Source organism: Equus asinus, chromosome 12, assembly GCF_041296235.1.
Source record: "Equus asinus isolate D_3611 breed Donkey chromosome 12, EquAss-T2T_v2, whole genome shotgun sequence".
Taxonomy (NCBI): domain Eukaryota; kingdom Metazoa; phylum Chordata; class Mammalia; order Perissodactyla; family Equidae; genus Equus; species Equus asinus.
In genome coordinates this window covers 7,558,301-7,585,693 of record NC_091801.1, presented here as the reverse complement: position 1 = coordinate 7,585,693, position 27,393 = coordinate 7,558,301, and the positions used below count along the sequence as shown (strand labels likewise).

General features: G+C 44.4%; 1 protein-coding gene across 1 annotated transcript in view; it reads right to left on the bottom strand.

Moving 5' to 3' along the window:
• MRPS28 (mitochondrial ribosomal protein S28) overlaps positions 1 to 25,755 on the bottom strand; it is a 100,182-nt gene extending 74,427 nt beyond the window's left edge. The window contains exons 1-2 of the mRNA XM_014861842.3: positions 25,459 to 25,755; positions 4,362 to 4,543 (exon numbers count right to left, since the gene is read on the bottom strand). Coding sequence (XP_014717328.1) covers positions 4,362 to 4,543; positions 25,459 to 25,674 — 398 coding nt within the window. The 5' untranslated portion in view covers positions 25,675 to 25,755. The remainder of the gene's footprint in view (positions 1 to 4,361; positions 4,544 to 25,458) is intronic.
• Between the last annotated feature and the right edge of the window lie 1,638 nt (positions 25,756 to 27,393).

The following is a 27,393-nucleotide window of genomic DNA, read 5'->3' as shown; positions in this document are numbered from 1 at the left end:
GCAACACTAGTTCTTCTTATTTTAAGCACAACAAATTTGGTGAGCAATTTCCCAGGCATCAGCATATTAGGAGAAGAAAATTAAGAGGTCTAAGAAAGCTAAAAAAAAGCAGACACAGGCAGAACGGCAAGAAAAGAAAGATGACACCCAAAGGTGAAACACCAAAACTACAGAACTAGGGCGTATGTGCTTAAGGAGCAAGAATTCTCTATATTTGAATTATGACACAATACAGAAATTCATGGTTATAATTATGACCCTGGGTCATCAAAAACAAAAATAAAAAAACCAAGTTAAACTACTTTAGGTCTAAAAGGTTCAAAGAAAGTAGATGACAGAATTTTAAAAAAGAAATAATTAAAAATTAAGTATTACATGTATAAAGAGTCAACTTTCTACCATTTACAGAATAAACTTTTTTTGAAATATACCATTCCCAAATAACACCAAGCATGTAACCCCAAGTTACTAACCACTTCTGTGACTACAGCTCCCACCATAATTATGATACACACACATCGAATCTGAAACAAAGCCTGGAGCCGCTGGTCACAGCTTATTGGTGGGAACACTATCACACACACCTCACCTCGGACACCATCTCCCAGGCTGCCCACCACTCTGTAACAGACCTCCACGGAGCCTCACCACCACACTGCCTTCAAGGGGCCTGGCGTGAAACTGGCTCATATGCGAGACTCTCTCAGGAGTTTTTATGACACTTTAGTAACTGTATATGATGGGGTTTAGAGAGCACAGTAGAGGGAAAAGAACATCGACGGGCACTGGGTACACACAGCCCAGGGTCTGAATCCCTGCTTTGTCAATTACCCATCGTGTCCCTGCAGCACATCATTTACGCTCGGAGACTGACTGTCTTCATTTGGAAAATGGGAATAATGTCATCAACTTTCTTTGCTTCCTGTGAGGAATAAATGAGACAATATATACAAGACATCAATGTAAGTTTTCAAAAAACCAGCTATTATGATTATCAGATGGGAATAAGGAAAGGAAACTATCTTAATCCACGCTAGGACAAATTTTGTGAAATTGTGGGCTGTATTAATGACAATAATTAAAGAAGAAATGTCTAAAGAAAAAGGCAGGCAGGCTGACATGATGGGAAACTGTTCCACATTCCGCAATCAAGTAGATGCCCTCTGACTCACAGGTTGCTTCAAGGGAAGGTAGGTCAAAGCGGGGACTCATAAGAAAAGTATACACATACACTTCAAAGACAATAACCTAAAGCAGTTAATGCAAATACTCTGATAAAAGGTCAGGCCTTCTCGCCGAGGAGAAGCCAGAGCTCTGCACCATCTCCGTACAGAAACATGACCCACACCGCAACGTCTGGGATTGCCAGGGTCAGGCGCTGCACAGCAGAATAAGAACAGAAAGACATTTGGAAAGCAATTCCTTCCACGTTTGTATGATTTCTGGGCCCCCCCCCCAATCTTTATAGTTTTCTTGCTAAAACTAATTCAATAGCAACTTCATTTAAAAAAAGAAAAAAATCTCTTATTTATAGAATCTTTCCAAAACATTAAAATTACCTTCCATAACAACAAAAACCCATGAAAGAAACATCATAAACAAAATTCCATACACAAATATAAAGAAATAAGTAAGTCACTGGCATTTGCAATTTATAATAAACTTGACTGTGCAGGTGAAATGTTCCTATCTCAGCAGATGTATGTGAAACATGCGTTTTTATAGAGTTCATACCTGGTGCTCCGGCTGCGTGTCAGGTCATAGGAACAAGGGTGGCCACTGCAAGGGGGAAGCACCTGCCAGCGTGAGCAACAGCCTACTAACCACAAGGAGGAGACCAGGGAAGCTATTCGTGTAAAATAAAACAGTACTTCATTTTTAAATTACCAATACATTTTCTTCTTTTGAAATCCAACATGTTGTTTTTGAGATTTCTTTTTATTGCGGTAACACTGGTTTATAACATTATACAAATTTCAGGTGTACCTCATCATATTTCAGTTTCTGTGCAGACTATGTCAGGTTCACCACCCAAAGACTAATTACCCGTCACCGTCCACATGGGTCCTGTCACCCTTTCACCCTCCTCCCTCCCCGCTTGCCCTCTGGTAAGCACCAGTACCGACACGTGTCCTATTAATGACAAACCATCTGTTACAGCTCCTGCTGAAGCACCCAAGAGCTCAGGATGCCTCTCTTGAAGGATAACTTTAGTGCCACGTATCTTCACACCCGCCGTCTGCATCACCCTCCTCAAGAGGAATTCTTGAGGGACACCATCATTAGTTCACAAAGACCCCGTCACCAGGATTTCAAGAACAACAATCACAGTAGTAGCATACAGTTACTATACCAGTTGCTGTTCTAAATCTTTACAGACACTATCTAATTTAATCCTTTCAATAATTTAGTACACAGTAGATACAGATTACAGTCTTAAAATCTGAATTGACAGACATCCTACTTAGATATTTCTTTACACCTTACCATTTTTGACTAATCTTGTATGTTACTTGATAGAGTAAGGCAGTCACGCCTGAGCCAGTGTCTCTCACGGCAGGCAGCGTAAGAAGTCCACTTTCTCTTCCAGGTATGCCCTGATTTATACCACCCGCCACACTAAGACACAATACAGCTTCTGAGGATCTGAGGCGGTGGTGGACTGGAGCCAGACGGCACCAGCTAGGGAGAGCTGACTGTACAGGTGGTCCCAACTCCGCATTCAATAATCTCACATTGGAAACCTCAACTTGGCCATGGTGGGAATATTTTATGCCACAGAAAAAGGCAAATCAGGGCATTTTTTTTTCTTCTTCTTCTCCCCAAAGCCCCCAGGTACATAGTTGTATATTTTTAGCTATGGGTCCTTCTAGTTGTGGCATGTGGGATGCCACCTCAGCGTGGGCTGATGAGCGGTGCCATGTCTGTGCCCAGGATCTGAACTGGCGAAACCCTGGGCCGCCCAAGCGAAGCGTGACAACTTAACCACTCGGCCATGGGGCCAGCCCCAAATCAGGGTTTTTTTTACCGGAGAGCTGGCTGTTCAACACTTACCCACACATGACTGCTCTGAGGAAATGTGTGTTTCTGTTACGTCTGTCAGGCCCTAGTCAGCCTCAGGGAGATGAGCTCACGGCTCCTAACCGGGTGAGCCCAGCCATTGACTGGACCTTTGGAGGTCCAGCGCCGTCAGGAGGGAGGCAACCCACTCTCGTAACTAATCGCTTAGGTCTGCAACAGACTCTTCATTTCTACAACACGGCTCATTCTTAAACATCACAAACTTCTTAACCATGTCACCCATCCTACCTAAGACGCCAGTGATTATTAGATTCACCATCATTTTCTGTACTATTAAGAAGAAAAAGTACTGCCAATTAAATTGATATACCATCAACTGTAAGATGCATCCTGATACCAGAAATATTAAAATCTAAAAAAATGTGCACTTTAAAAATGGATTGATGGCAAAAAAATCATTTCCATCATGTTTGCTGTTGTCTTCAATCTCAGAATCTTAGTTCAACATCTCCTCTCACTCTTGAGATTCTACTCATAAATCTCCCCCCTTCATGGTTTCCCCAATGCAGATTTATATTCATAAATATCTTTATCTACACAGTCTATAAACAGAATGAATTCTGTTTATACGAAATCATATAATAAGAAAAATAATAATCCTGAGAATAGATGTAACATAATACGGAAAGAAAATAATAAAGCATCAGAATTAGGTGGAGTGAGAGGAAGGAGCGTGAAGGAGTAGAAAGAGGAGCTTCTCTGAGAAGGGAAAGAGACTGTGGGACAAGGCGGCGAGAAGGGCTGCTGGAAAAGGGCCTGAGCAGCACCTCCTCCTACAAAGCTGGTTTTCCCCTTGTGGTACGGAGCAGCTTAACAGCAGGATGAACACTCACATCCTCCCCAAAACTGCTCTTAGTGCTTTAAGAAGACATGAACCTGGCCTAACTCGACTAACAAGTATTTTTTTTTTTAAAGATTTTATTTTTCCCTTTTCTCCCCAAAGCCCCCCAGTACATAGTTGTATATTTCTAGCTGCGGGTCCTTCTAGTTGTGGCATGTGGGACGCCACCTCAGCATGGCCTGACGAGCAGTGCCATGTCCACGCCCAGGATCCGAACCATAGAAACCCTGGGCCGCCGAAGCGGAGCGCACGAACTCAACCACTTGGCCATGGGGCCGGCCCCTAACAAAGTATTTTTTAAGCACTTCAGCTTCTTCTTCTAGTACTGTTATCAAAAGAAATAAGTATCTTTTCAAAAATCGCCTAGGTGCACTAACACTCTCGAGGTATCCCAACTTCTCTAAACACCCTCAAAGTGTTTGGAAGGGCTGCTACTTACTCTCCGTCTACTTCCGGTCTTCTACACACACAGTGGAACTTGCCGCCAAAATCTATATACAGATCATTCTCCACGATATGAAAGATCCGTCCAATGACCAGTTTATCCTTGGCAGGTCCCATCTGTGTCAGAGGAGAGTGTCTCAGCATAGACGCGAAGGATTCCACATTTTTCAGAGAGCCCTAAGTGTGAAAAGAGATATTTATATGCATATAATTCAATATAAGGGTATAATACGGTAGGTATAATAAAATCTTCCAGTGGAAATTTTTAAAAGTCAGCTTGCTCTACATTTCCATTGTATAGCAATAATAAAAAACACTGAAGTGGAATTTTGCTTTAAAAAGCCAGGTATGGGGGCCAGTCCTGTGGCCGAGTGGTTCAAGTTCCACATGCTCCACTTCAGCCGCCTGGGGTCGTGGGTTCGGATCCCAGGTGCGGACCTACTACACTCACCAGCCATGCTGTGGCAGCATCCCACATACAAAGTGGAGGAAGACTGGCACAGGTGTTAGCTCAGGCTAATCTTCCTTAAGCAAAAAAAAAAGCAGAAGACTGGCAATGGATGTTAGCTGAGGGCCAATCTTCCTCATGAAAAAAAAAAGCCAGCCATGCTCTTCAACTTCCTCTTCCTCCCCTTCCTTCTTGAAGAGGAGCCAGAGAGAAGCAGGCATCTGCACTTGGTGGGGGATGGTGAAGATGCGGTGGCCCAGGGTGGAATCTGGAATCCAAGCAGGGTAAGGAGAGTGTCCTAGACAAGGCTTCCCAGCACGGGCGAGGGCGAGCAGGCGGGTGTCAGGTGTCAGAGTCAGAGCAAGAGGGGACGCTATTCTACAAGCAGCGGAGAATGAAGAGGTTTCTCATTAATGGGGTGACGGTACTTGTTCTTTGCTTTAAAAAGAAAACTTCAGCAGCAGTATGCAAGATGGACCACAGAGAGGAAAAAAGTGGGAAGTTGGTAAAGCGTTGAGAAGCTCTACCAATGAGCTGATACAGAGATGACAAGGGCCGACAGGAAGCAGTGGTCATAGGAATATGGAAGAACGCATGGAGAACTGTTCACCAAATAGCACAGCAAGGACTTGACCGCCAGCTGACCATAGAAAGGCAGGGCAGAGGGGAGCCGGGGAGGGGCTGAAGAGCAGCGTAGGAGCAGAGTAAGCTAGTTTTGCACATGTGAGGTTTGCGATTCCCAGCAAATTTCAGGGAACACTGGCTATCTGGCAGCTAGTTAAAAATAACATTGCACATAACATGGATGGACCTTGAGGGAATTATGTTAAGTGAAATAAGCCAGTTAGAGAAGGCTAATCTCTGTATGACTCCACTCATATGAGGAATTTAAAAATGTGGACAGAGAGAACAGATTAGTGGCTACCAGGGGACAGGTGGGGTGGGGGGTGGGCACAAAGGGTGAAGTGGTGCACCTACAACACGACTGACAGACAATAATGTACGACTGAAATGTCACAAGATTGTAACCTATCATTAACTCAATGAAAAAAAAAATAACATTGCACATACATACTTACACAAATTTACATGTTCACAGTGATACCATACAGAGATATAAACCCCTCAAGAGAAAGACATGAAATGCTCACTAGTAATTTCTGTGTAGAACTATTTTTTCCTTATATTAGTTATTACAGAACATCTAGAACATAAAGACTACGTATTACTTTAAATTTTTAATACATATTAAGCATATATACACACATTATAGCTGTCATGCATAGGAGGACATTTAACACACAGCCTGGAACCGAGGCTCCCAGTGCTAAAGGAAACAGGAGCTGTCACCCGGTCAGCCGCCTCACGTCCCACCCGAGGACCAGACCTGCCACTCAAAGCTCATGACACACTGAACAGTGGTTCTTAAATACGAGTTGCCTCAGAAGACGGAAAGTAGATAGAAACATTGTTTAAAAACTTAAAAGGGAAGCCGGCCTGGTGGCGCTTGCTCCGCTTCGGGGGGCTCTGGGTGGGCGGGTTCGGATCCCAGGAGCGAGCTACCCACCACTCATCAGGTGGTGCTGTCCAAAGTGCAAAGTGGAGGAAGACTGGCACAGACGTTAGCTCAGGGCCAATCTTCCTCATCCAAAAAAAAAAAAAAAACCCTTAAAATGAAGGAAACAATATAGCAGAATAACAGAAATACTTAAGAAACCTGAGTTCTATGACCGGCTCAGCCATTAAATAGCTAAAAAATCATGCATATGTCATTTAACCTCTCTGGATCTATCTTTGCATTTGTTACTAAAAAAAATTGGATACCTATAAATTTTTGTAGTAGGAATTCTTAAATACTCTAAAATATAAAAAGAATTTTATAAAGTAATAAATATTAAAAATGGAAGCCAATATCCTACTCAGCTTCCTCTTTTCATGCAAACAGTAACAACAAAAACAATGAAATGCTATATGTACTTTACTTCATATTAGCTAGCCAAAAAATTTCAACATGCATCTCTGACGAGTAATTATAAAGTGACTCCCTTCTATGAACCACGCTGCAACAGCTTTTGTTTGCTCAACTCTAAGCAATATGCTATGCCCGTAACTATGTTCTTTTATGAAAATAAACGGATTAGCAGGTCGAGATGGCAAAGTGAGTACCTACATTCATCTCTTTCCCTCCTGGAATCCCATTAAATGATGGTAGAAGAATGAGTGAAGACATGACACACCCTCAGTATGGAAGAGAACAGAACGGAGACACAAAGCACACAAGAGATTTCAACACCTTTCCAGCAGACGGCAAGCATGGAAAGAGTGGGAATCAACGAAGCCGAGGGAAGGGAGTGCAGCTAATGATGCACACAGAGGATGAAGCTGTGGAAGTCAGCCTCTGTCCTGAAGAAGCTCAGAAAGTGTGCGACTCAGCCATGCCAGGAACAAGAGAGAGTGGGAATGAGAGGAGAGGAAGAAAACAACAGGGATAATTAAAAGAATATACGCAGAGCAATTTTCCGTCAAGCACAGAATACCAGGCAGTGAGGCCAAGTGCACAATACTTAGTAATAAGGCACTTGTTGCCCTGGCAAATTAAATACTATACGATGTTTTTTCTCTAAAAAACATTTCTTTTGAACACGTTGTCTAGAGGAGAATAAAGTCTGGGATGGTGTGTTCTGCACCAACAGGCAACTTACACACGCAGCAAAGACTCAAAGTGACGGCTGTTCAGCAAGGCAGAGTGGGACTGGAGCGGGCGGCTCCTACTGGCAGGCTCTGCGGTCTGACCGCAGGTTGGCGCCCTGGCTCTAGTCCTCAGCAGCCCTGCGCGGGGGCACTGCACCTCGACTCTGTGCTGCCCCTTACTCAGCTAGGAAATGGGTCATAATTATACCTACTGTACAAGGTTGCTCTGAGGATTAAATAAATACATGCCCATACGCAAAGCCCTCAAACAGTGCCTCAGTAGGCAAGTACTCCCCAAAACAAAGCTTTTTAAAGAACTAATCACAGGCAAGCCCCACGGCCTAGTGCTTAAGTTTGGCGTGCTCCACTTTGGCCGCCCGGGTTTGCAGGTTCAGATCCCGGGTGTGGACCTACACCACTTGTCAGCCATGCTGTGGCGGCGACCCACATACAACATAGAGGAAGACTGGCACAGATGTTGGCTCAGGGCTAATCTTCCTCAGCAAAAATAAATAAATAATTAAACAAAGTCAATAAACCAGTCACCAAAATACTTAAAAAACAATTAATCAATTTCTTATAGACCCAGTCACCACCAAGTTTTACTGACAAACCTAGTAGTTTTCAACCAGAGTGAGGTTCCACCCTGCTTCCCTCCTCCCCAGGGGACATTTGGGAATGTCTGGAAGCACATTTGCTTGTCATGACTGGGGGTGCTACTGGAATCTATCAGATAGGGGTCAGGGATGCTGTTAGACACCCCACAATGCACAGACCAGCCCCCACAACAAAAGATTATCTGGTTGAACACCCTGGACTAAGCGGACCCAGCAGCACACAGCAGGCCAGATCTAAGAGCAATGTAAGTCGCACAAGCGAGGTCTCGGATGGCAGGCAAGGCCAAAGGTCAAGGGAGTACAGGGTTCTGCACCGATTCCAATGTCGGGAAGCGGGGATCCCCCACACCACCAAGGAATTCTCTGACATCAGCTGGGTGTCCTACAATTCAACTCAATTCTGACACTGTCTGCCCAGAGAGAGCATCCGATTCCACAGGCGAGGGCTCAGTCCCACAAGACTGCCCCACTTTAGATGCCACTCACAAGCCCAGGTTGCCAGCTGTAGACGGGAGGAGGCTCCAAAGACCCACTCCTTGGATTCGATTAATTTGCTAGAGCAGCTGGCCGAGCTCAGAGAAATGCTTTGCTCGCTAGACTACCAGTTTATTACAAAAAGATATAACTCAGAAGCAGGTGTTTCCCGCCAGATGGAAGACATGCACAGGGCAAGGCATGGGGAAAGGGCACGGGGCTTCCACGCCCTCTCCGGGCACCACTTACCCACATCTCCACGTGTTCATCAGCCCCGAAGCTGTTCACCCCCAGTCCCCTTGGGTTTTCATGGAGGCTTCATTACTCAGACATGATTAATTAAATCATTAGCCGTTAGCCACTGATTCAACTCCCAGCCCCTCTCTGCTCCCAGGAGGTCAGGAGTGGGAATGACAGTTCCAACCCTCTAAGCACAGGTTGGGTCCCCAGGTAACCAGCATCCATCCTTAGGTTACCTGAGGGCTTTCCAAAAGTGCCTCATTAACAACACAAAAGACACCTTTAATGCTCTTATCACAGGAAATTCCAGGGGTTTTAGGAGCTCTCTGCCAGCAACAGGGTTGGAGACAAATATATATTTCTTATTATAAATCACAGTATCAGAGGGAGTGAGATTCTAGGATATCAGAATGGCTGCCAAGTGGTTCCAGACTGGGTATGAGAGAGGCAGACTCAGAAAAGAAGTTGACAGGCTGGTAGATCAAGGTGTGATTAAAGAACTGAGAACAGGACAAGGGTAAGACTGGTCCGAGAAAGGGCTTATGGGTCTGAGAACTGGAAGATAAGGCCATTCCAAGTGATAATGATATACAAATCATGGTATATCTGCAACTGAAAGGAAGCGGAAATAAAGGTCCTAGAATACGACACTGAAAAACTGTCAGCCAAGGTCGTGGTAAAGTCATCAATGTAAACGCGGAAGCCAAGAAAGCCGGCAAGCATGAAGAGGAAAAGAGAAGAGCTGTGAGCCAGAGGAAGAAAAAACGGAAAGAAATGAGAAGATTTCTACCAAGGAGCCTTTCTGCAGAATTTCTCACAGAACAGTAGTCTGAAACGGTACTGAAAAGCAAGAACTAAGGTGACAACTTTTGTCTCGGTCCTGAGACCCATTCATAACCTACACGAGGGAAGGTCATAAGGAAAGTAGTGTTATCAAAAGGACCAAGGAAGCAAGCAGGAAGTACTTGTAGAGAAGATTAAAGAGGAGACTGTCCACTGAAAGATGAGGAGGCGGGATGAAGGAATACAAATCTGGACAGCAGGCAGGAAAGGACAGTCCTATGGAAGAGCAGCGATCTCCAGGACAACCCAGGACAAAGGAAGAAAACGTCCCAACATCTAGCTCTGTGTTCTTTCACTTCACCTTTAAAATGTTTCACTTTGGGGGCCGGCCCGCGGCTGACTGGTTGAGTTCGGTGCACTCCACTTCAGTTTGTGGGTTCGGATCTCGGGCGTGGACCTACACACCACTCATCAGCCATGCCATGGTGGCATCCCACATACAAAATAGAGGAGAAATGGCACAGGTGTTAGCTCAGCGACAATCTTGCTCAAGCAAAAAGAGGAAGATTAGCAGTGGATGTTAGCTCAGGGCCAATCTTCAACATGAAAAAATAAATGAATAATTAAAAAACAAAATGTTTTATTTTTGTGAATGCTTTAAAATGCATATAAAAATTGTACTGCAGTAACATACACATAGCTTTTTAAAGTAAATACTAGAACATGATGCTTAAAAATTTCTTAACGAAGTGGCAGGATCAAAAAGTTCAGAAACCCCTGTAATAGAGGTATATCACAGTAGCAGGAGAGCGATCATGCTACATAGGGAGAAACACGGTTACAAGAGGAGGCTGAAGAATCAGTCAGTGTCTGTCCTTCTGTCTGTCGCGCTCTCAGAGAAGAGCTGTCAGCCGCATGGTCACGGATGCTGCGAGGGAAGCGGAGAGAGAGACCCAATCTGGGACCAAACGAGGCCTTTATGGTTTCTAATCAGACAGAAGCTGTCTGACTCAAAGCTAAGGCACACAGCTGTATGCATGGAACTTTACCTCTAACTATTCTGGTAGTGGGACACTTCTAAATCTAGATTAAATGTCTTGCTCTAAGATCCTCTATAACTCAGTACCATACAATTTCTTTAGTAACATTCATCACAGTTAAAATTAATTATTAAATGTTTGTCTTTCTTGCTATACTTCAAGATGGAAAAGGAGATGTCTGTCTTGTTCACTACTAAAAAAGGTTACATAAATATATAATCTTACGATGTAACTAGGTCAGGGATCTTGTAGAAAGTGGAGGTGTTCATGTTACTGTAAGAACACCAGCATCTTACATTTCATGTATATTTCAAGAGCCTGGATTGCAAGCAGAAAGGCAAACAGTGTGTCGGTTGCTGTGTGCTACCAGGAGTGTATACAGAATAGGGTTTCTGAGACCAGCTAGCACTGAGGCCTTTAAAAAAGAAAGTCTATGGGCTGGCCCCGTGGCCCAGTGGTTAAGTTCGCGCGCTCCACTGCAGGCGGCCCAGTGTTTCGTTGGTTTGAATCCTGGGCGTGGACATGGCACTGCTCATCAAACCACGCTGAGGCAGCATCCCACATGCCACAATTAGAAGGACCCACAACGAAGAATGTACAACTATGTACTGGGAGGCTTTGGGGAGAAAAAGGAAAAAAATAAAATCTTTAAAAAAAATAAAAAAAAAAAAAAGAAAGTCTGTGCAATCTGGAGTAACTGCTTCAAGGCTCCAATCCACTATGAAGAAAGCTAAGGAGGTAAGCCTAAGCCTTTCTGGAAAAATTAAAACTTAAAATATATAGCATTTTTCTTATAGTACACATATATTTGTACTTTATTCTGCAGTTTGTCACTGATGTATCTATCTCCCCCATAAAGTGTAAATCCTCTGAGGACAGAGATTGTGTATTTGATTATTCATTCATTGATCCATTCATTTACCCATCAAACATCTGTTAGCCATTGCCAGGTTCACTGTCTAGTGGTGTGAGCAGATTAGTGAACAAATAATGTCAATTTGATTGTTATGATAGAGCTCTCTCGTGTGAAAGAAAAGAGAGAAACATTAGTGATTAACTGTCAGTGGGGATCAGGGAAGACTTCACAGGGGAGGTGATGTTTGACAAGTCTTAAGGGAGGGGTAGCAATTCCCAAGACAGAAAAAAAGAACGGGATAGAGAAGTGGGCTGGGGTGTGGAGGAGGATGGCAGTAGAGAAAGCACTGGAGAAGACATCCTAGCTGAGGGAAGACCAGTGCAAGAAACAAAGAATCAGAAGGTGAGAAGAAAAGAAAGCAAAAGAAAATCCACTAAGAACCATTTTTCCCAACTCCTCTAATTCAATTTAATTGTGAGAAATTCTCAACCTTATTGCTGGGCAGTTCCTAGAACCTCTGGTGTATATTCTTAGCCCTGGGCAGCATGCAGGAAAGCCAAGGCGCTGGGGCAGGGCGCTCACCTAGGACTGCCGGGGAGAAGGTTCCTGAGAGGTTCACAACGCCACATCCTCCCCACGCTCTTGTGCGTCAGCCATCCTTCATCTTCGTACTGGCCACAGTGCCTGGGACTGCGTCTTGCTCATCAATAAAGGCAATAAATGCTCAACTTAAATTGCTGAAAATAAGTAGAAGTAAAGGGCCCCTCCATTTGAGGTGTCTGCAGTGTAGCTGGGAAGAGAGAGAGGAAGTGGGCAGATGACAACTGACACCAGGGACCATAGGCTGCCCCTCCTTTTCCCACTGACATGGCCCCGAAAAATACATCATAAACAGTGCAACCCTCCCATCCCCAAGAGAGTAATTTAGACTTCCAGGAGACTTTCGTTAAGCGCCAAACTGCAGTACCATCTTCTCAGGATGGCAGCTAGGCACGAGTGAAACAAAATGGGGGCTGCTCCATGCAAGACACCGAAGGCAACAGTTGGGAAGTCTAGGGGAAAGGGAAAACTAAAACAACAGCGAGGAAGTATTTTTAGGAAACAAGTGATGCATAAGTATACAAAGTTCAAAATGCTGAAACAGAGGATACTTAAGAGTTTCCAAATGCCAACCCAAAGAACCAAGGGGATTGAGAAGAAAACGGAAGCATACATTTATGCTTCCGGGGGCTTTTAATCCAAATAACAACTTTATGAAGAGAAAGCATGAGCATCCCACTTTACAGTGGAGGAACCTGAGGCTTACAGAGATTAAATAACCCAAGGCCACTTAGAAAAAAAAGACAAATCAAAAAATAGGATAAGTGTATTTTCTGACTATTCTAAAAAGAACCTTCTGAAATCAATTTCCATCCTACCCATGGTACCCTCCCTCTCCACAGCACCCACATTTCAATGTTAAACAAACACACCAGTCAAAAGTTCTTTCAGAGATCAGTGACATAAAAGGCTACTGCAAAAATCACTTTCAGAGATCTGATATCAAACACTACTGCTATCTACCTCTACTTCGTATTCTGACCCTGCGCAATGGAAACACGACGACAAGACAAACAAATAAAATCTAGAAAAAATGTCCAGGACAGGAACTGGCTCATAAAGAGGTACTCAAAAAAGTCCCTAGGACAAGGCTGTGAACACAAGGAGAAGAGACCACCAAAAAGCCTCCACAGGAATACCACCTGCAGACGGGTTATCTGAACTGATTCAACTTAAAGGCATTCATGACCCTATTTCCAGTGATAAGGGGCTCTGATAGTCCATGGTGTGCAGCAGCAAAGCAGTTTTGTAAATTACCACCTGTAGACACCTGCAGCCGCGTGCCCACAGAAGCCAAGGCTTGGTGGTGAGGAAGTATTTGCTGCCTTGGATCAATCAGGTCAAAACACAGAAGTATAAAAGTGTTGGCTGTCTGCTGTTAAGTGCACTGGAAAATGACAACCTCAGGGCTTTAAATTCCCAGCTAAAGGTTAATGTAAGGGACCTGAAAGCATCTATGACTGTCCTAAAGGAAATCTTTATCTCCTTTAGCCTTCAGGACTGAGATTTCTAAAAAACAAACCCAAAGTCTAATCCTGCAGATGGCTGAATGACAACCCAAACTGAATCTCAAATTTTACAGGTTCTCTAATCCGAAAGTTCGGGCCTTGATTAGGAAGATGGTGAATCCTGAAAATCAGAATGGGACATATGGGCAGATGCTGACGAACCTGGGGACTTCATCCCCTAAATCCTGCCAAGTGTCCTTTGCCAGTAGAAGAAGCCCCTCCATCCCATCTGAGCAGGTGAGTGTCCCCTCTCCTGAAGAACCTGCAATGGTCTACCCTGAAGAACCTGCAAGGAACTGCCGAGCCTCCTAAGCACCCACTGCTGCCACTTCTTATTGCTTCTAGACCGGCCTTGTTCAATATGTCACCTACTAACATATGTGGCTATTTAAATTTAAATTAATTAAAATTAAGTAAAATTTAAAATTCAGTTCCTAAATTGCACTAGCCACACTTCAAATGCTTGGTAGCCATACACAGACAGCACAGATATTATAGGACGCTTCCATCATCACAGAAAGTTCTATGGGATCGAATTAGACCCATAGCCAAACTTGAGTCTCGGCCAACCCCAAGGGGCGAGGTAGGTACAAAGTGGAGTCCATGAGGAGCTGCAATACACCCGAAGAATTGCATGATTTTGCTAATTTATATCAACAGAAACTGGGGATATGTGGAGGAATGGATCCTGTAGAATCAGATCAGGGTGAGAGGAAGACAGTATTGCCTTGGGCCAAATTTACTAATATGGGCTCACTAAGCAGAGATTCACATATAATACATTAGCTTAAGTGGCTGGGAATAGCTTTTAATAGTTCACTTGGTTGGTTGAATGAAACCTGACCCGAAAGATAGACTATACTAGATGAAGTTGAAATATCAGAACTTCCTTAGTATACCACAGACAAAGGTACCCAAAGGCTTGGAGAGAACAGAATGTTGGCATGGATCTGTTATTTATGATCTATTCACTACTCCTTACTATGGCCCCCAGGGGAATCTGTAAGATACCCACTTTACCACGGCTAAGAGAAATACATTTGTGAGGGGAGCACCAGCATTCCTGAAGAGCTGTGTGGTGGCTCTTTTCCGTAGGCAAGGACTAACACAGGAACTCCTGCCAAAAAGAGCTCCCTGAATTCAATGGAGATGATGCAATCTTGAACTGGCAGGAGGAATGTCAGCACTTACTGCCAACAACACGGTGGGCACGGTTATCCTGATGCAGCAGAGCCCATGCAGTAATCAGAACAGTCTGACCTGTAGAGCTCTTTGGCGTTGGCTCGTTGACCATCGTGTCCCTAAAGATGAAATAGATGGGAAAACTCTAGCTCTAGTGAACAGAAGTCTGACTTGAATCACCACATGTGAATGTCATGGCCCCTCAACCAATTCCCAAACTTGAACCAATTCCCAACCCCGAGCCTTTTGAATGAAGAGGTGGTCATGTCCCCTTGAGGAAGGATCCTGCTACGTAGCCAAAAATTTGTACCGCCAATCTTTCTCCCAGCTTTCCCAAAGAGAGCTGTGGATATTTACCAGGGTAACTGTCCACTGGAGAACAAGAAATAATCAGACTTTTCAGGGACTATCTGAACTGACACTAACTCTTAAAGACCCAATTTGTCACCAGCTAGAACAGGGGCTTATGGAAGTCACATGATAAACGGAGTTTTAACTCAGGTCCATTCCCTGAAGCTGCTCTGTGGCTGTGTCCCTAGTTCCAGAATGCGCAACTGGAAGAGGTATGCTCAGCAAGTGGCAGAATTCCCGCGTTAGTTCCTGGATCTGTGGGGTGAAGACTATTAAGGTAGGGAAGGCCAAGTGGAAGACACTAGAACTTCCCCTATGTCCCAAACAAGTAAATCAAAGGCAACGCTGCATTCCCGGAGGCACTGCAGATTTAGCGCCACGATCAAGGACTTGGATGATGCAAGGAGGTGATTCCTACCACACTACCATTCAACTTGCCAATGTGGCCCTGCAGAAAACAGTTGGGTCTTAGAGAATGACCACTTATTCTCATAAACTTAATCAAGTGGTAACTCCAACCGCAGCTGTTGTTCCAGATGCGATTTCATGGCTGGAGCAAATCAAATATCCCCCAGCACTTGGCATGCAATAACTGATTTAACAAATGCTTTCTTTTTCTAGACCTGCTAATAAAGACTCTATACCTCAAAGTTACATTAATTCTCCAGCTCTACCCCGTAAATCTAGCCTACAGGGACTTTCACTGCCACTCCATTCCTCTGGACATCATGCTGGTCCTTTCTATGTGATGACTGGACTTGGAAGCAGAAAGCTGCAAGTACTCTTGATGCATGGTTAGACACATAAATGCCAGAGAGTGGGACACAAACACCACAGAAATGCTGAGCCTTGGTGAAATTCCTAGGGGGCCAATGGTCCGGGCGATGTCAAGGTACCCTTCTTCCCACCAAGAAAGAGCACAATGCCTAGTGGGTCTCTTTGAATCTTGGAGGCAACAAATAACCTTATTTGCACATACTTCTCCAACTCTTTTACCAAGTAACCCAAAAGCTGCCAGTTATGAGTGAGGCCCAAAATAAGATAAGGCTCTGCAGCAGGTCCAGGCTACCAAGCAAGCTGGTCTATTACGTGGGCTTTACAATCCGGCAGGTGCGGGAGTGCCTGGAAGTACCTGTGGCAGACATAGAGTAGAACAGAGACTGTGACAGACCCTACGGGTGACTCAGGGCAGAGTTACGGTAGCCCTGAAGGACAGTGGTAAAGGAACAGCCCCAAGTGAGCAGAACTTTGGGTCATGCACCTGAGTGATCACTGCCTGAGAAGAAAGATGGCCTAAGGTCTGGATCTACACTGATTTGTGAGAAGTGACTCACGATTTTGCCGGATGGTCAGGGATCTAGAAGGAACATGACTGGAAAATAGATGACAAAAAGGTCTGGGAAAGAGATATGCAGACAGACCTCTCTGAATGGGCACAGAGTGAGAACATAAAGGAGTCACGTGCGAATGATTTCTTTAGCAGAGAAGAATCTCAATAATCAGGGGATAAAACACCCAGTCCTGTGGATGTCAGTCAACCTCTTTCCCCAGCCACTCCGATCGCCCACCACATGGCTTCAAGAACAAAGTTGCCATGACAGCAGGATGTGCTTCTGCCTGAGGGCTAGGAGGGGTATCTCAACATGCCCCAGATCACTGGCCAACTAGAAATTTCACCAAGGTAGCAGGCCCCTGAATTTTTGTGGGATGGATATACGGATTCAGGAACACTGAATTCTGCTCACCCACGCTGATCTGGCTAGAGCCACTCCTAAATGATGAATCTGCCAACAGTGGGGACCAACACTAAGCTTCCAATGTAGCATCCTTCCCTGGAAGGCTCAGCCGGCCACTGGTGGCAGGTTGATTACACGGGACCATTCCATATAGAAAGGACAGTGACACACTATCAGTGGAACAGACACTTACTCTGAACATGGATTTGCCTTTCCTGCCCACAAAGCTTCTACCAAAACCACCATCCGTGAACTTGGAGAATGTCTTATTCATGATCATGGTATTCCCCTCGGCACTGCTTCTAACCAAAGAAATCTTTTCCCAGGAAACGATGTGGGATAACGGGCTCATGCTTATGGAATTCACTGGTCTTACCAGTGCTGGACCTGACAGACTAGTGACATGATCTTTTTTTTTTTTAATTAAACTTTCTATTTTGAGATCATTGTAAATTTACATGCAACTGCAAGAAATAATACATGAAGATCTCCTACGCCCTTTATCCAGTTCTCCCAAAGGCGACATCTTGTAAGACCATAGTATAATATCACAACCAGGAAACTGACGCTGATGCAATCCATTGATAGTATTCAGAGTGTACAGTTTTATAGGTAATCAGCTGTGTGGGTATTCAGTGCTAAGCAATTTTTTCCTATGCGAACATTCAAGTATTCGCCACCACAGTCAAGTTACAGGACCACTCCATCACCACAAAGATCCCTCATGTTGTCCTTTTATAACTCTCCATCTCTCTTCTGCCCTCCTCATCTCTAACTCCTGGCAACAACTGATCTGTTCTCCATCTCTATAATTTTGCCACTTGAAGAATATCATATTAACGGAATCACACAGTATACAACCCTTTGGGACTGGTTCTTTTTTTTTTGCTGAGGAGGATGTGCCCTGAGTTAACATCTGTGCCAGTCTTCCTCTATTTTGTATGTAGCTATTTTGTATGTGTCAGCATGGCTGACAAGTGGTATAGGTCCATGTCCGGGATCTGAACCTGCGAACCCAGGCTGCTGAAGTGGACTGTGCCAAACTTAACCATTACACCACAGAGACGGTCCCTGGGACTGGCTTTTGCACTCAGCATAACTCCCTTGAGAGTCATTCAAGTTGCTGTGTGTATCAACCATTCATTCCTTTTTATTGCTAAGTAGTATTCCACGATGTGGATGTACCACAGTTTGTTTATCATTCACTAGTTGAAGGATATCTGGGCTGTTTCCAGTTTGGGGCTGGTACAAAGGAAGCTGCTATGAACATCTGTGTCCAGGTTTTCACATGAACGTAAGTTTTCATTTCTCTGGGATAAACTCTGTCTGCCCCAGTGTGTACACATCTCTTTTGGTAGAACCCAACCCTCTCAACTTGGGTAAGTGGCCAGAGGTGATTGTTGAATTGCCAGCTTCCAGGCTGGGATTCTGCCACTCACTGTCTGCCAGTTACCAACGCATTAAAAAGAGAGGCAAAACCCAAACCGAATCAACACTGTTTAATTTTATTCCAAATCCCACAAACCAGGTTCCACTCAAATGTGACAGTTCCCTTTCTTTCCTGTTATTTAATGTTAATAGTTAAAAACAAATTTAGCTATAATCATGTTAAAAAAATTAAGGTACTTAAAAGAGACAAATATAACCTTTAAAAGAAAAATAAAACAAAACTCAAACATTACAAGAAGGGAGTGAGATTTCCGAGCAAAAGTGAGAGTTAAGAGCTGGCCCCGTGGCCGAGTGGTTAAGTTCGTGCGCTCTGCTGCAGGCGGACCAGTGTTTCGTCGGTTCGAATCCTGGGCGCGGACATGGCACTGCTCGTCGGACCACGCTGAGGCGGCGTCCCACATGACACAACTAGAGGAACCCACAACGAAGAATACACAACTATGTACCGGGGGGCTTTGGGGAGAAAAAGGAAAAAATAAAATCTTTAAAAAAAAAAAAAAAAGTGAGAGTTAAGAAAGGTAGACAGATAGTGAAAGCTAATGCTGACTTGAAAAGAATAAAAGAGTCTGACTGGGTGTGATCAGATCACGTGACCACCCACGAAACAAAATACATACAGAATATGTTCATCTTTTCTTTCAGGAAGTGTATAGTACCACTAACAAGCATACTATAGGTGTTGATAAAAACCTACTTTTCCTAGAGATTTCTATCTACCTCAATTCACTTTTTCATTGTTTTTATATTAACTGGTCATTTCCTCTAAACATGCTTTGAAAATATTAGACTCCACTGTGAAATGAAACATTTCAGAAGATTTTTATTACTAACTCAGAGACAGCTTATCTAGAATTCTCTAACGTAGAAACTAGCTGCCACCATGGTTAAACTCAGAAATATTTTTCAGCATTCCTTTACATATTAGTTTTAATACGTTGGTCTAATGTTTTTCAGTTGCCAATATAAAGTTAGTGAGAAAACAAAGGGTCAAATAAAAGTATATAATATTTCCACCATATGAATTTAGTAGACTTAAAACTTACACTAAAAATGAGAATTTTCCCCCTTATATTGAAATAAATCCTTTAAATAAGCTATATTTTGGATATTTCCAGTGTCCAAAAGGACAAAATACCTGACTTAAATATTCTATCTTCTGGAATATTCAAGCTTTTGAAGTAAAAAATGCCAATAAGAAGTATTCATTAAAAAGTGAAAAATTACATTAAAAAATTTGCATGAAATCCATCTAATATATTGCTAAAATAAAACTGTAAACTGCCGTGCAACATCAGTATTCTACATAAATAAGCTAAAATAGTAAAAGGTTATTATTCTTCTCCATCTTAACGCGTAGCCTCAAAAACTCTTCCAAACCATTTTTCAACCGATGTGCTGAGAAGTGACACGCCACCCCCTACCGTTAAGAAACAGTCATAAAGCAGAAAACCAACTCTCCACTCAACTATTGCCACCTTGTGGCAATAAGATGGATCGTCTGCTATACACAGCTTCCAACTGGCTTAACAGTCTACAAATCTCTACTGTCTAAGCGACATAAGAAGGTTAAAGGTTTTAAAATATATTTTTCTTTAAAAAAAATGAAAAAGGCATCTAACTTAAAAATATTTAGCAAACATTTACCAGGTCTTCTATACATAAATCTGTTATGTTGGTTACAAAAATGCAAGGACTTGGTCACTACCCTCAAAAAAATGCCCCCAAAACCAAAAAAACTAGTTGAAGAGATAGATGCACAAACCAATATTAAAGGTACTGAAGTAGAGGGGGAAAAAACAGGTAAATGAGCATGTGTAAGCACAGAACCCCAGCCTCCATACAGAACAACGGCACGTCAGGTCATTAAACCCAAGATCCCTTTAACTAGTAACCTCAAGGAAATTCTAGGATAACGAATTCACGATGAACTGCCCTTGATTCAATTCCTGCCTGCAGGGGAAAGTTCCTTTGAAGGATAGCTTGCTTGGCTTTTACTGAACGTCACTTACTTCTGAGGTGCACATATAGATACATAAGTCTGCACTTTAAGGATAAGAATTAAATCAGTGGGTACAAGTTCAACTTTCATCACTAAATAGACATATTTTTTAATCCAACAAGAGGCCATCCAAGATATTGTTTTTGATTTATAATTTTCAACCATCGAACTGTAAAAATTTCACTCCAATTCAAACCAACAAATACATACTTAATCCCTACTTATGTGTAAGGCATTATGCAAGGAATCAAATGGCAGAATAAAAAGCAACCTCTGATCTCCAGAAAGCACAATCTAGAAAACAGGAGAGAACAGCTTCATACATGACTTTAATGTAACTGAAGGGCTGTGTGCGTCCCGTAACGGGATAAAACAAGGCTCCAGGGCATTCAAAAGCAGTGTCATCTGGCTGGTGAGATGACAGGAGCCTAACCAAAGAGCCCATTTTTACAATGGAATTTGCAGGCAGGGAAGCTAATTGGGGAAAGAGCAAAGATAAAGAAATAGTGATTGGTTTAGGGAACAGGGAACTGCTTATCTTCAAAAAACATACATTTATAAAAAGCAGATATTTTTAAGCAGAAACCAAGTTACAAATGAAATCTTACATAGAACCCCGATATATAGAACAATAAATGTAGTATTTTATTAACATAAGTGTACTTTATGAGTTCAGATTGACAGCATTTACTTATTATGAAGTCAAAAATGGGAACATGCAGTTCTCTTGATAAAAATCACAAATTGGTATCAGGGGTGAGGAATAACAACCCCCATGCCGAATTTCTGCATTTTGTTCTGATTGCCCAATATCAGACAATCCACCTGTCACACCCACATGGACAAGCAGGGAGGAGACACGCTGTCATGCACTGCAAGGGGGAGAGCGCTGCAGAGACCGCGTCCATCAAAATTCCAAGTGCCTGTCCCCTTTGACCCAGCATATAGCCCAAAAATATGCAAAACACTCTAAATGTTCCCTGTGGCACTGTCTATATCAAAACAAAACAGAAACCACCTAGGTTCTCATTACCGAAGGCCTGGTTAAACAAATCACGCTATATCCACACCATGAAATACCAAGCAAATATTTTTTCAACGAGGTATATACACGCTACACATATGTAATGACAAGGAAAAATACTCAAAGTTATACTTAAGTGAAAATGGCAATTTTCAGCAGCAGCAACTGAACTATACTGAGCGCTTATTAAGTATCAGGCACTTGTGCTAAGTGTTCAAACAATGAACTCATTTAATCTCATAATAACCCCATGACACAGGGTTTCCTTTCACAAAAAAGGCAAAGAAGATACACAAATATTAAGTGCTTTTCCAAGGTAACACAGCTAGTAAATGACAGAAGAGCCAGGATCCAAACCAAGACTGTCTGAATCCAGAGCTTACACTCACAAAACAGTTCAAAACAGTACCAACCAATTTGTGTGGTTTTAAGTATATTTACCAACAACTGGCTTATACCTATATATGTATATGTAAGATCTCTGGAGGTATGCATTTAAAAAACTACACTCTCCAGCCTTGAGAGAGTGGGGAAGACGGAAAGGGGGCTTTCACATTTCACGGGACCACCTTCAGCGCCATCTAAATTCTTTTTCTAAAGTAAGCAAATACTACTTTTACACTTTGTAAACAATTTTTTTCAAGAATCCTGATCATACAATAAAGATGAGCTTTATTCATCTTGTAATTGCAGGATACTCTTCAATTAAAGATGCAGAAACTTCACCAAGCAAAGGGAAAGCTTTTCACAAAGTTGAATCTCTATCAGCTGCTCATATTCCTCATCACAATCTAAGTCAGAAAAGCACTGAAAATGGCCAATAAACACTAAAATTAAACATAATGTGGTGTTTCCAGCTGTCTTGCTCCTCTCACCTTTGTTCTTGCTCAATTACTCCCCGGGACGAGCGCATTTAACTGGCAGCCCAAGCCTGTGCTCTTCTCACGGTACAGCGGTCCGCGCGCAGCCACACAGACCTCAGCTCAGAGACAGCCCAGGCACGTGCGCTGTACGTGGCAGTCATTCACCCCGCACTGGGCAGACGGTTCGGAGTGCCCACCAAGGGTCAAGCACTGTGCTAGGCGCTGGGGACGCAGCAGAACAAGACAGACAAGGCCGCTGCCCTCTGAAACTGACATTCCAGTGGGGAGAAAAGGTCAGCAGCTTTATTCTGAAGTAGGCACATGTCACTCTGGAGCCACAAGCTAACATACTAATGATTACAAATGTCCTTAAGTTGGGATTAAACAGAATGGCATGTGCATGGTTTTTTTAAAGTTTAATTATTATTAATTATTTGAGCAAAAGCGGGATTTCATCCAAAGATCTGTGCCAGCCTAGAAGCATCTCTGTGAAACTATTTTCTGGGAGACGGGAGGCGGGAGGAGAAACAACTAGGGCCAAATACAGGTGAAAATGTACCGCGTAAAAGCTTCCTCTGCACCAGTCCCTGTGCTGTGAGCACTGCAAACGTGTTATTTCACGTAAACTGCCCAGTAACCCAGTCAGAGCATTATCTCCACCTTGAGATGAGAAAGCAAACTCAGACAGGCTAAGAAACTCGCGCAAAGACACTCAGCTAGTAAGACGGCTGACTCAGCCTCGGATCCCGGCCTCCAGACACTGGGCCTATGCTCTGACTGCGGCCCTACACTGCGTCCTGAGCAGTGGCAGCCCGCTGAGGAAGAGATGTGCATTTAATCTGGTAGGCCGTGTGAAGGAAGGCTGACAAGACTCTCGAGCAAAGCCAAAAGATCATCTCCTTCAGTCTGTATTGAGCCCAACTTTAGGAAGACGACTCCGTCCACAGCGGGTATAATGACCTGGACCAGGGAACAAGTGGAGGCAGCGGTAGCAATTATGAATCAGGGAGGAGGCCACGAAACTGAAAACGCTCCAAAGCTAAGAGCTCCGAGAATGGAGACGACAGCCCAGCCTCCCAGTACCCTCCTTCCCAGGGAATTTTCCCTCCTTCCATTAAACCAAGATGTGGGGGAACTGTGCACAGGAGACAGGTGAGCCGCATGCCACCAGACACGTTTTAACTTCCTTCCAGCAGAATAATGTTTTCTAACTGTGTTAGGTGGAAAACTGCCTAGAGAGACTCCTCCGTTCAGCCTCAGCTGGACTGAGCAAATCTAACAGACGTGCTGGGACTGCCAGGAAACACCCCAGGCTCCTCCCGGAAAAACGGAAGGGGGAAGGGAAAAGGGGAAGTGTTTTGAGTTTCAAACACTCTACATGTGATGCTACAATTTTCACTCTTGCCACAATTAACTCAGCAATTGAGAATTACTTTCTGGGGGTTTCTGAAGGTGCTTCGAATGTGGTATATGTGGCAGGGGAGAGGGGTGTGAGTGAGAAATAGAGAAATTCCCTTCCTCATAAGTATTTTGGGGGAAGGGAAATGAATCACATCTATGTTTCCCACCTTACTGCACCTAATCCTCCAAGCCTTTCCCCAAGGATGGATCCAAAAACCATCCCTTAGACGGCTTCAGGTCAGTCACTGGCATTCTGCTGGGATTTCATGACTTCTCCAGGTATGGGAGACAGAATCATGCCCCCGCCCTCCCATCAAAGATGGCCACATCTGAATTCCTGGAATCTGTGAATAGGTTATCTTCCATAGCAAAGGGGGATTAAATTGCAGATGGAATTAAGGTTGCCAACCAGGTAACGTGAAAACAGGGAGATCATCCTGGATTATCTAAGTGGGCCGAATGCAAGCACAAGGCGCCTTAAAAGTGGAAGAGGGAGGCAGAAGAGAGGTCATGGTGATGTCACGTGAGAAGGACTCAACCTGCTGTGGCTGGCCTTGAAGACAGATGGGGGTCAGGAGGCAAGGAATGCATGCATCCTCCACAAACTGCAAAAGGCAAGGAAACCGATCCCCCTCAGAACCTAGGGAACGGAATACAACCCTGCCCATGCCTTGATTTTAGCCCAGTGAGACCCTATCAGACTTCTCACCCACGGCACTAAAAATCATAAATTTGTGTTCTTTTAAGCCACTGAATTAGCGGTAATTTGCTATGCAGCAAATAGAAAACGAATACATCAGGCTTGTCCTAATCTTGGATTTTAGGAAATTTTTGTCAATAATGATAACTACTAACGATTACCTACTAAATTCCAGTTTTTTATAATTCAGGATACTACCAGCCCGTGAACTGTTTAGTACTGGTCCCCAAGGAGATAAGTACAGAAACTGAGAGTTTATTTTTATATAATTTAATATTGCCAGACATCCAATTTCATTTCTGCTGCATCCGATAATAAAAAAAAAAAACCTCTGGCTTGTATTTATGTCTATTTCTTCCATTTCACTTACCTAGCAATCCTATCGTATCATACAGGTACTGCCTGAGACAAATGGAAATTTTATATTTAAAAAAGGTCATTTACAGAAAAGGAGAGTGAAGCACTGACAGGTTAAATGACTTGCTCAAGTTCACAGAGACAGTAATTCTCTCATTCACCTCTCCGCTGAATTAACAAATACTTATGAAGAGCCTTGCACCGCACACACCGCGCTCCACGCTGGAGCTACTGCGCAGAACAAGACGAGCAGAGCGCCCTGAATTCCCCGCCGGGAGCCCCGCTCGCCTCCGAGTCCCGGGAGTCTCCCTACTGCGTCTCGCCGGCAGCGCCCCCTGCTGGCTTCCCTTCCAGCACTCGTCCCAAGGAGATGCGAGCAGAGTGCGGACAGCGCACGTTCAGCGTGTAAATACGGAACAAAAGCGCAATAAATGGAGGGAAAACACCAACCACGAGCTCCGTTCCACGTGGCCAGCAGCTGGACCCAGAGACACCCCGGCTGCCCGCTCCACCCCCGACGCCGGGCCCCGCCCCGACTCCCGGCTCCACCCCCGACGCCGGACCCCGCCCCGACTCCCGGCTCCACCCCCGACGCCGGGCCACGGCCCCGACTTCAGGCTCCACCCCCGACGCCGGGCCCCACCCCGACTCTCGGCTCCACCCCCGACGCCGGGGCCCGCCCCCGTCTCCCGACCCACCCCACCCCCTACACCGGCTCCGCCCCGGCTCCCAGCCCCGCCCACCGCGTCGCCGGCGTCTCTCCCGCGACTCACTCTTGTCTGCCCGAGCTCCGCCTTCCGCTGCAGCTCCGAGTGCCGCTCCAGAGCGCTCGCGAAGCCGCCTGGGCGCGTGCTAGGCTCCGTGGGCTCGGAATTCTCGCTCCCGGAGGCACTCTCAGTCCCTACGCCTCGACAGGGCCGGGAGAGGAGAAACACTCGCAGGAGATGTCTCTCGGCAGTCACGGCACGGGTCCGACACAGCGCCGCCATGATGGCTGCACGACCTCTGACTTTCGACCTTTCCGCAAGCGTGCAGGGCACGGGGCGGAGCCACGAGAGGTCCGCCCCCTTGCCGTAGAGCACGGACGAGCGGCGGGCGTGGTCTAGTCGGTGCGGGGTGGGAGTGTGGCGCCCGAGATGCTTAAGCAGAGTGGTGGCCTAGGTGGTTGGTGGCCCTGCAGGCAGCCAGCAGCCAAGTTTTGCTTGGAAAGCATTTTTGGCTCTCGGGAGTTCCGTCCTCCTGGGCCTCCATTAGGCTTTGTGCTGCTGAAAACTGGTAATGCGACACCTGCCGGCCCCGCCGCCTGAGCCTCTCCCCGGGTGGCCCCAAGGCTCGTCCACCCACCGCTCTTGAGATCTGTGTTCAAACACGAGATTCTCCCGGATGACTTAGTTTAGAATTGGAACCCCAAACACACGCTACCGGGCTCCCCCTTTTTTCTCTGTACCATCTGGCGCTTCTTAATATGCCATATGGTTCGCTTACAGTAATTTTGTTTAGCGTCCACTCTCCCAACTTTGTAAGCTCTACTGAGCGCACGAACGTTGCTGTTGGATCCCTGACACCGGCACATAGTAGGGCTCGGTAAACATCTGTGAAATCCTGGATCCAAGTTGGTCTGTCTTCGCCCCCTCCTCTTTCAGCCCACACACTTTACAGGAATAATCTTTCTGAGATGCTTTTGTCACCTCGAGAGAGCTTCTAGGAAGTTAAGAAATTTTGGAATGTGCCTAAATAGGGCCCACAAGGGGCCGCCACGCTCTCGATTGTCTCCCTTTTTTCTCCCAATGTTAATTCCCGGAATTTGCCCGCCCCCTTCAAAACCGAGCCTAACACTAGACTTGAAAAAGTGTTTACTAAGCTGTCCATCCATCTTGTACCCAGCATTTTTATATTAATCCTCCATTAGTTATTTTGGGGGGAGGTGGCAAGCACCTTTCTAGTTAATTTGCAAGTACTTAGAAGGACTTTTTATGTATGACCACAGCCCCTAGTTTAATAATGACTTTTTCTACGGATTTTAAGTCTTTTTGTTGTTTTTGTCAATTGCATAAACAGTATACACAACACTAGAAAGTACACTAACCTCGGGGTGATGTGTAGTTTTGTGAATCAGGCACCATGTATTATTACTAGCCAACCAGAGGATAATCCCTACAAATTCAAGAGAGCATAAGATAACTTCTACTCTGGGTCAGTTCTCCTTCTTGGCACTTAAACTGTTTATTTCCCTTGATCATTAATGTGTCTTGCCTAAGACATTTTTGCAGTATTCTCTATGGCTGTTGCTATTTATACTTCCCTTCAGGAAACAGTGTGGTAAACTGCAAAGGACATTGGCCAGTGACCTTAAGAACCCTTAATTCTAGCCCTGACTCCAATCCTGATCTCAGGCAAGCCAATTTGATATTGTTGATTTGGTTTCCTCACTTGTAAAACCAAGCTATGGGGCCCTGTGCTAAATTTAAGGAAGTGTTTTGTAAACTTAACTCAATCAGTACCTACAGAACGATTATTAAGGTCTCACCACTAAAATTCAATAGATGTATTATACTTACATCCTACCTCAGCCAGATGATGAATTCCTTGAGGATTGTGACAAAAGGCATTTGGGGACAGATCCTGAAAGTTTTAATGTATAAGTTTGTATCAACTGACTTCAAGTTAAGCTTAGTTCTCCACCTTTGGTAGCACAGCAGAAGCATCAG